At 44.8% G+C, this 9,263-nt stretch overlaps 2 protein-coding genes across 3 annotated transcripts; one reads left to right on the top strand and one right to left on the bottom strand.

Annotated features, from left to right (window-relative positions):
• Nucleotides 1-862: 862 nt before the first annotated feature.
• Nucleotides 863-2,322, top strand: LOC123050721 (uncharacterized). Its single transcript, XM_044473473.1, has one exon. The coding sequence runs from the start codon at nucleotides 868-870 to the stop codon at nucleotides 2,320-2,322; it is 1,455 nt and encodes a 484-aa protein (XP_044329408.1). The 5' UTR covers nucleotides 863-867.
• Nucleotides 2,323-3,876: 1,554 nt separating this feature from the next.
• LOC123050720 (uncharacterized) lies at nucleotides 3,877-8,095 on the bottom strand. 2 transcript variants are annotated; one of them, XM_044473472.1, is made up of 5 exons: nucleotides 7,923-8,095; nucleotides 7,577-7,696; nucleotides 4,601-5,416; nucleotides 4,357-4,509; nucleotides 3,877-4,279 (listed from the first exon to the last, which is right to left on the bottom strand). In XM_044473472.1, exons 2-5 carry the CDS (start codon nucleotides 7,679-7,681, stop codon nucleotides 4,136-4,138), a joined length of 1,218 nt encoding a protein of 405 aa, XP_044329407.1. In that variant the 5' UTR covers nucleotides 7,682-7,696; nucleotides 7,923-8,095; the 3' UTR covers nucleotides 3,877-4,135. The 2 variants fall into 2 exon arrangements, with proteins under 2 accessions (XP_044329407.1, XP_044329406.1); XM_044473471.1 differs by having other exon boundaries at nucleotides 7,931-8,095.
• Between the last annotated feature and the right edge of the window lie 1,168 nt (nucleotides 8,096-9,263).

Here is a 9,263-nt window from a genome sequence, read left to right as displayed (position 1 = left end):
CGAGTCCACCTGAATCATGGCCAAGTCTGGTGCCCGTAAGGAGGCGGCACCAGTCCGGTCATCGGCGACCTCTCCGCCGCAGCAGCACATCCCCGGCGCCCCGGCAAGCTCGTGCGCCAACCGCTGGCCACAGCAACTCTTCTACCCCGGCGCTCCGACGAGCTCGTCCGCCAGCCCCTCGACACCACCGTACATGTACGTCCCTCTCATGGAATCCTCTGCTGCAAACCCTACGTGGTATAAATTTCTGCTTTTAATTCAATCTTCGCCAATTGCAATTCCTTTAGCTCGAATACCTGATTTAGCGTGTGTAGATCTTCAGGGAATTTCTGTACTGCCAAGTCTTTACTCACATCTAAGTCTGAATTTCTAAGTCTGATTTAGCGTGTGTAGGTGTGGCCCGAATTACCAAAACCGTGAGCTTCAGTTGACATCCTTTTGCTTTTGCTTTCTTCATTGAACAAGTGATATATCACATCGAGACACTAGTTAGGACATGCTTTTTGAACAAAGGATTGATTATGCTTCATATATAGCAGAAACAGTAGGATTATCCTACTGCAGTTTTATTAAGATAAGTATTTACAAGTTAGACTTTGATACAAAGAGGAATAAGTTATGTACCTGACCAAATACAATCATTTCGAACAGTCCAAATACTCCAGGTCACCAAAATAGATGTGTTCTGTGTTAAGTCTATCTCTTACAGTAGCCTAAAAAATATCTTGTTATAGTCTGTTTCTGACCAAATCCAATTGCATACCTCATGAATTTGTTTAGTGCGCTTGATAATTTAATATTTACAATACTTCTGTTAGAGAGATGAGGTGTTGTACAAAATTTCATTGCTACTGTAACAGGAGGCCAATGTACACCCCTGCACCTGAAGACTTGCTAAGTTTTGGACAATTCCTTCCAATGCATAATTATAATTTTCAACCTCCGCAAGTGCAGCATCCTGTACAAGGGCACCAAAATATGGATACCAATCAACCGGCTGATGGTTCCGATGATGAAGCTGAAGCAAGTATCATTGATCCTTCCTCCCTCTACACACTAGATCACTACCTTGTCCAGATGGACATGTTAGACTCATTCGCCAAGGAGATCGCAATAGAAGTGAAGGAAAGCCTTGACGCTCAAGGAAGATCAAGCAGAAGTGGTCCGAGGATTTACGTGAACAGGCCACGTGAAGAAGCTGCTGAGCAATTGGTACGCGACTATTTCTGTGATGATCCTACCTACAAGAAGAAGGTATTTCGTAGAAGATTTCGGATGAGAAGGCCCCTTTTTGAGCGTATCATACATGCACTAGGAGAGTGGTCTCCAGAGTTCACGCAAAGGAAAGATGCTCTTGACCGTGATGGGCTATCTCCATTGCAGAAATGCACATCAGCTATTCGCCAATTGGCATATGGTACTCCCGCTGACGCTCTCGATGAGTACCTGAAGATTGCCGAGTGCACATCAATTAAGTGCTTAAAGCTGTTCGTCAAAGGCGTGATTCATATATTTGGTGATGAGTATATGCGAAAACCCAATGTCAACGATGTGCAGCGCTTACTTGATATTGGAGAGAGTCGTGGGTTTCCTGGCATGTTAGGAAGCCTCGACTGTATGCACTGGCGTTGGGACAAATGTCCCATGGAGTGGAAGGGACAATTCACCAGTGGGTATAAAGGCGTCCCTACTCTTATTCTAGAGGCGGTTGCTTCTCAGGATCTTTGGATATGGCATGCATTTTTTGGTGTTGCTGGATCCAACAATGACATCAACGTGCTTAATCAGTCAACGTTGTTCCTTGAGCAACTGAAAGGGCAAGCTCCTCGAGTGAACTATAATGTCAACGAGAAGGAATATCAACTTGGTTATTACCTTGTAGATGGAATATACCCAGAGTGGGCAGCATTCGTGAAGTCGATACCGATGGCTCAAACAGAAAAACAGAGGTTGTTTGCTAAACATCAAGAAGGTGCAAGGAAGGATGTGGAACGTGCATTTGGTGTGCTCCAGGCGCGATGGTCTATTTTACTGCGCCCGGCACGTTTATATGACCGGGGCGATCTCCATCATATTATGTTAGCCTGCATCATTCTACACAACATGATAGTTGAGGATGAAAAAGAAGAGGCGGGGAATATGCTTGATTTGAATGAGGAAGCAGGCTCATCAATTGTTTTCCCATCAGTATTTACTCATGGTGGCATGCCAATATTTGCCGAGGTACTTCAAAGAGATGCTAGAATTCGTAATCGTCCGATGCATAAGGCTCTAAAAAATGATTTGATTGAGCATATATGGAGAAAGTTTGGGCGACGATAGATTATATTCGAGACTTGATCCATGTTGGCACTTATTATTGAGTAACATAGAGCATAAGGCCCTAAACATGTTTTATATATTTTAATTATATTATATTGGCACTTATTATTTATTATGGGTCCGTTCGAATTTGTGTTCTTGTATTTATATATGGGTACTGGCAAACAAAATTTCATATTGATACATGCCACATATAGATCACAAAGTTAAAGTATTAGTATAGATCCCACAAAACAATAAATGAAAATCTCAAGTTACTACCTCTATGTTACTACCCACTATAGAGGTAGTAACATAGACTAATAACATATGCATGTTACTACTCTATGTTACTACCCACTATGGGTGCAGAGGAGGGGATTAATGACCGGGGCATGCACATTGGCGGTCATGGCCGAGCGGTGTTGTGCGCATGGATCGAGAAGAGCAAGACCATGCCAGGTGGTGGGAAAAGCCCTTAGCGGACGGCAATTTGCTGACAAAGACGGCTTCAACGCCCCATTGGGGAGCATTGACGGTTTAGTAATTTGATTGTTTGTTCATACATTTTGATTATTTGTTTCATTTTGAAAGGCGGATCTCGACAGGAGCACTTTTCTTTAATTCCCCCTCCATTCATTCATATATTTTGCAAATCCAAAATTAACGAAACTAAAAGATAAGCTAGCTATTATACCCAAACTGTAAAGTTATTTATTCGATGAAAAAATTTGTTGTACATTCTTTGATTTGGATGGAACACGTCTTTTCATGGTTCTGATGATAATCTAATTTCCCCGCTCATGATTTGCTACAAAAATATTATGTGCATTGGTGTTGGTGCTATATATGGTTTGTTCAGTTTGTTATTCGTTTGAAGTAGATAGTCTCCGTTTGTTGTTCGTAGAAAGCAACGATGAGAGGAGAGCGGTTGCCGCTGGCCTCGATGGGGGTGAGGGGACGGCGTGGCGGCAAGCGAGCCATCGGAGAAGAGGAGAGCAACGGGCTGGTGAGGAGAGTGGGCGGTGACACGAGAGAGAGGGGAGTTATTGAGACGTCCCATCCGTCTCACGTGTTCCCTTAGGTGTGCAACCAAGAGCCACGCGTGGCAGCAGCGAGCCTCGCTGCCGAGAAACTACCGATTCGGCAGTAGCTCGCAGCCTGGCCCGGGACTGCTTTAAGTTTCGTGCGATCCAAGATGTAGATGCAGCCCAGGCAACCAAACAACCAGTTTTCATCCCGCACGGGCCTGTTTGGGTCTTATGCAGGCAACCAAAAACGTTCTTAGAGAGAGTAGTGTTGATGATAACATGTGGGCCTGTGACCAACTCAACTATCAACCAAACAGAGTTGACCTTGTGGTCCCGTGTGGACCTAACCGCTGGGCGCCGTCACCGATGATGTTGCATGTTTACTCTTTGACAATGGACGACATAGTACTCGTGGCAGATCGACGGAGCTCTGTTCCACGTTAATCACTCTTTAGCTTGTTTTATAACGAATTACTTCATTTTTCGTCCAAGGATGTACTCATTTATTTTCTGCACGAACAATTGAAATGTTATTCCTGACGAATAGATGTAATAGCCTGCAGAGTGGTGTCAGCTACATCTTGCAATGTCACCCAGACTGACAAACTGATATGCACAACATGCCCACTTGGCCCTATTAATTTTCTGCGATGTACACCTTTCTCACATGAGGGACCATCTTAGAAAAATGCGGGTTGTCAATATTATCTTTTGCTTGGAGAAACTTCATAATCAGAAAACCATACAACTTAAGATATCTAATGTTTAGCTCCATGATCGACTGTGCAAAACTTCAAAATTGTTTAGCTCAACCAGGCCCTGAGCATATGACATGCTTCCTCGACCCGTGACTTCTTCTCGGGGGATACAACACCGGTCGTGTTGAACTTCGACAACCTTGTAGGATCTCCGAAAACTAAAGCATGATGCATGAGTTCGTTGAATACCTGGATATAAAAACACAATGTTTAGTGAAATTCCATGACTAACTCTTCACATAGCTGCAGGACAGTAAGCAACTTACATGCGAGATGAAAGTCTCCAAGGTAAGAGAAGCACCAAAGAGAGGAAACAGAGAAGAACAATCAAAGCTCCGACCAAAGGGCACTTCTCCAAGAACAAAACCCACAGACTTCAGGTTGACAAGTTTGCTAGATTCCATTGGTGAGTTGATCATCTGCATAAGGATGTTAGACTAATTGTATTCGAAGTTGACCACTTCTGTAATCTCATTAAACACACAAACCGATATATTTAGTAGAGCGTACCTCTCTGCTTGGCATGCTGGATGCCAGCTCCGCCTGAGTGGAACAATGAATGTCGTCACATGTTATGCGTAAGTTCCTCATTTGCAATGCTTCTCCAAGTGAGATTTGTACCTGGAGGAGCTCGCCTACAAACTCAAATCTGGAGAGCTTTGGAGCTTTGCTCTCTATCACTTGTAGCTCGCTACAACCTTGCACCTTCACGTAGCTTAGCCGCCGAAGATGACGAGGTATTTTCAAGCAGACTGTGTTGTCGCAATACTTCAGTTCAAAACGCTCTAAAGCTGAAGAGCCGGAAAGAAGGCACCATAACTCATCCCCCGTGACATGCACAGAAGTCAGATCCAATATGGTCAGGCTTCTCAAGCAACAAGGCTCAACTGTTGGACAAATGAAACAATCCTCAAGGTGAAGATGCCGGATCGAGTCTCCCTTCCCCTTTGTTAAAAGAGACAACGAGAACTCGTATTCGTCATCTCCTGGACGCGGAACAAGGGCGAGTTCTTGAATCCCACGTGTAACAGCCATCCGAAGCCATTTGTCCACATACATATATTCATTCACATTGGAAGTTGGAACAAACAAAAGCTTGAGAGTTCTCATGCCTGTGCCCGAGTGGTTTCTCATAATGTGGTCAATTTTGCGTGTAAACTCCCCAGATATTTTCGTTCTATATGATTTTTTATCCAAGCCCAATGCCTCACTACTGAAAGTGAGGTTGGGATAGCTACTCCAGGAATCCCGAAATAAACGAGACACACATGCTACTCGGGCAGCAGACCTCAGTGGAATTAGAGAATGTATATGGCACCAGATATCCTACATGGGCAAACATGAGAGATAAGCTCAACATCAACACGTACCATTATAGAGATTTTTTTCGATAAAGAACATTTCATTCAATTGATATATCGAGGTGATACAATCGCATTGAAGAATGCCCGGCCTCTACATAGCGCGATGCACACAGCCAACATGTCCAACAAGCCTAAAAATAAATACCGTTTTACAGCAAAAGTAAATCAGTCCAGCCTAGGGTGGGGCAACGCCTATCCGGAGATTACACCGCCATCCATGTTGGAAGAAAACCTCCCTAGTTGTATGCTCCAGCCGTGTAGACGCCATCATAAAAAGGTCTCTGTCCTCCGGCCTCTGCAGGATAGACCACGTACGAAGCCATCGCGTACACGCATGGATAACACTCAAAAAATAAGTGTTTGATGGACTCGTCATGTTGGCAAAAGACACATGTCTTGCTACCTTGCCAGTTGCGTCGTGCCAAGTTATCTCTAGTTAAGATGACCCCTCTGTTTAGAAACCAGAGGAATATCTTCACTCTTAGGGGAATTTTGAGCTTCCACAATTTCTTGTTATCAACCGGTACATCGGTGTGGGTCATTGCATCATACAAGGATTTGACTGAAAAGGTACCATTCTGATGCAAATTCCATCGGAACTTGTCTAGTTCGCATTGAGTAATTCATTCGATGCTACCAGACGAGGCCCAATTAGGTCCCTACGGAAAGAAATATCAGGTTTTTTTTGTGCCAATACTTGTTTGATCGTGACTAATTTATGCCTGACGATCCTATACAAGCTAGGGTATTGCACCATAAGTGGAGTGGCCCCCCCGCCAGGTGTCTTCCCAGAATCGAACCTGAGAACCATCCCTAACCGAGAAAGTACCAAATTGAAAAAAGAATTCATTGGCCTTCATCACGCCACTCCAAAAATGTGAGTCATCGGGTTTCCAATGAACTTGAGAAATGGCTTTAGACCCACGTACTTGTTACGAATGATTTCCTGCCATACTCCATTCTCAGTGAGTAGTTTGTATACCCATTTACTCAAGAGAGCGATGTTTTTAATCTCAAGATCCTGAATTCCAAGGCCCCCTTGACTTTTAGGTCGGCATAATATACTCCACCTAGCCAGCCGATATTTCTTGGATTCATTATCACACTGCCAAAAAAATCTAGATCTAAAATAATCGAGACATTGTAGAACCCCTTTAGGTAAGTGGAAGAATGACAACATGTATAGAACCATGTTGCTGAGGATGGAATTAATCAGAATCAACCGTCCCCCATACGACAAGAGTTTGGCCTTCCAGCTGGCTAGGCGTTTCTCAAGTCTTTCTTCCACTCAGCGATAGTTAAACGCCGATAGTGAATAGGAATACCTAGATACCTAATCGGGAACTGGCCGAGCTGACAGCCGAAAATCTCAGCATACTCAGATGCGGACTCTGCAGCATCGCCGAGATGATTACTTGAATTAAAGAAAGAATAGCAAGTAGTAGGTCTGTGCACATGATTGCACTATATTGATTGCATTGTAATGTAACCATGGCTATTATTCTCCCGCAAAAAGGGAACCATGGCTATGATTAGCAGAAGGTAAGATATAAAAAAAATGTGACAATAGATATGATATATGTTGAGCATTTTTTCCAAGCGTTGGTATCTCGTAAGGCCTTGTACTTATAACAATAAACCGGATTTTTCTGAAGCACCGGTGCTTATTTCTACATGAGAGGCGCCTAATTAAGTGTCTGCCCTGTACAAATAAGCACCAGTGCTTAAGAAAAGCCCTGTTTATTTCTCCAAACATCTCTCTTAAGCACCTTGCATTGTACAAGGCCTTAGAAGCGTCTAAATCTGTTCCAACTTCATCTAGGCATGGAGCGGCCAACAAATATACATGTATGAGATGTATCTGATTAACCAAGAAGACGGCAAGATGCATAGAAGGTACAGCCTCCGTTCCAATAATATACTTCCTCCGCAAACTAATATAAGAGCGATCTAAACACTTTTATATTATTTATATAGAAAGTACTTGTTTTAGATTTGTCTAGATATGAATATACCTAGATTTGGGATGGAAGAGGTATGTAATGTGCCGCAAACAGTATATGTTAATTTATAGCTCATGGGCATGCATGCACGCACGCACTTGAGAAGAGAAGGTACATACCTCCGGAAGACTTGGAGGAATGCGAGGAGGAGTAATGCTACATGTAGCATTATTGGTACGAGGAGGAGCCACCTTCCCTCTGCGTTTATTTTTGCCCCCCATCATGCCTGCCTAGCCCGTCTGCAACAAACACACAAACAAACACATCATGCGTGGCTAGCTATGGACGTACTACGGCAGATTAATAAAAAAATAAATCAATCAATCAAGCTATGAGCGACCAAATCATCATCAATCAGATCCTACGACTCCCTCTGCCTTAAAATATTTTTCTTTTCTGGTCGAGGGAGTATCTACCAGGCAGCTAGCGAGATCGATTCCCCACGAGTAATCTCTAGCTGCTGACCTGCTTACCAGGGAGGGGGTAGTGTGATCGGATCAGGCGGCGGCGATTCTGCTGCGCGAACAACACAACACCACCGGTAGCTGTCCTAGCGAGCGGCGGAGCTCTTATTGGCGGTCCGTCGTCGTCCTGTGCCGTGGCGCCCAAGGAAACCCGAGGTGGTCAGGCAGGGTGCGTTCTAGTAGCATAGTAAGGAAAAGATTCAAAGTTGCAGTATCTCTTTTGTGTCTCTAGATAGATAAAGATCCAACCCCTGGGTGCAGCGTCACGTACGTGTCTAGTCTGACCCGGACTGCAGCTCACGGAGGCTGCACCATACCGGAAAAAAAATCCTATACAACCGGGCCGTATCGTTCCAATCCAATCGGGAGACCCACTCACTTGAACGCCATCTGGCATTGTGAATCTCAAAGCAACGGGCTATCTTCTTCCCTAATGCCTTCCTAGCTCCGCCACCGCTCCCAGACCATCCCAAACCTGCCGCTGTTGCTAGCTCCGCCACAGCCAACGGAGCCAAACTTCTTGCCGCCGGCGTGGTTTTCCTCTGCTTACATGGTGCGTCCAGGCTGCTTGCCCCATCGGTCACGGCCAAACTCTTCGATGCCGGCTCAATCACACAGCTTGGCCCCATCGGCCGAGGGCAGGCTCCTGACACCGGGCAAGTCCGCTGCTCGCGGCCGGCATAACTCCATTGCTCGCCACAGGCATGAGCCCTCTCACTTGTCTTGGGCTCTCAGCACCGGTGCAGTCTAAAAAAAGCAATCTAGTCAGGCAAGATGTACGCCAATGGAGTTTACTGGTTGGCTGCCGCCGTCTGACATGTCATCACCGTCTTGCCGGGATGACTTTGTCGTCGGAAACGAGCGTAGCAAGGTGAGAATCGAGATTTGGCAAAGGGAATCCGGGAAGGAAGTTACCTTATTGCGTCAAGATTCACACAGCCACATGGCGCTCAATTGAGTGGGTCTCCCCACTGAAACATACGACCCGGTCGTATAGGATTTTTTTGCCACCATACTGGTTGTTGGAGCTGCGGCGGCGGCACGGAGTGGAAGCTAGGTTTTTGGATCGAAGGACCTAACTAATACCACGTAGTTTGGCATGCAACTCACGATAATTGGTCGGGTGCACATATGTGTGTAAAGAGGGGTAGCTCACGTCCTCATCAACTATACAAGGAAATAAGAGGCGTATCATACATGCAATGATATCCTATTCGACTGTTGGGTTCTATAATAGGGTGCTTCGACTGCATATTAAAATTTTCCTACCAGCAAAACATCCAGAAACATACTAATAGAGATGGATCATGGATCGTTACCACTAAACGTGTGGTACCATGCA

This window comes from Triticum aestivum, chromosome 2D, assembly GCF_018294505.1.
Source record: "Triticum aestivum cultivar Chinese Spring chromosome 2D, IWGSC CS RefSeq v2.1, whole genome shotgun sequence".
NCBI lineage: Eukaryota > Viridiplantae > Streptophyta > Magnoliopsida > Poales > Poaceae > Triticum > Triticum aestivum.
This window is presented reverse-complemented; position numbering and strand designations above follow the sequence as displayed.

What these genes read in the sequence shown, in the direction of transcription:
- LOC123050721 (XM_044473473.1), top strand. Translation starts at nt 868, where the DNA reads ATGTACACCCCTGCACCTGAAGACTTGCTAAGTTTTGGACAATTCCTT.
- LOC123050720 (XM_044473472.1), bottom strand. Translation starts at nt 7,681, where the DNA reads ATGATGGGGGGCAAAAATAAACGCAGAGGGAAGGTGGCTCCTCCTCGT. An exon ending in TTCCTCCAAGTCTTCCGGAG is followed by an intron (nt 5,417 to 7,576) that starts GTATGTACCTTC and finishes TTGCCCATGTAG; the next exon opens with GATATCTGGTGCCATATACA. An exon ending in TGGAGACTTTCATCTCGCAT is followed by an intron (nt 4,280 to 4,356) that starts GTAAGTTGCTTA and finishes TTTTATATCCAG; the next exon opens with GTATTCAACGAACTCATGCA.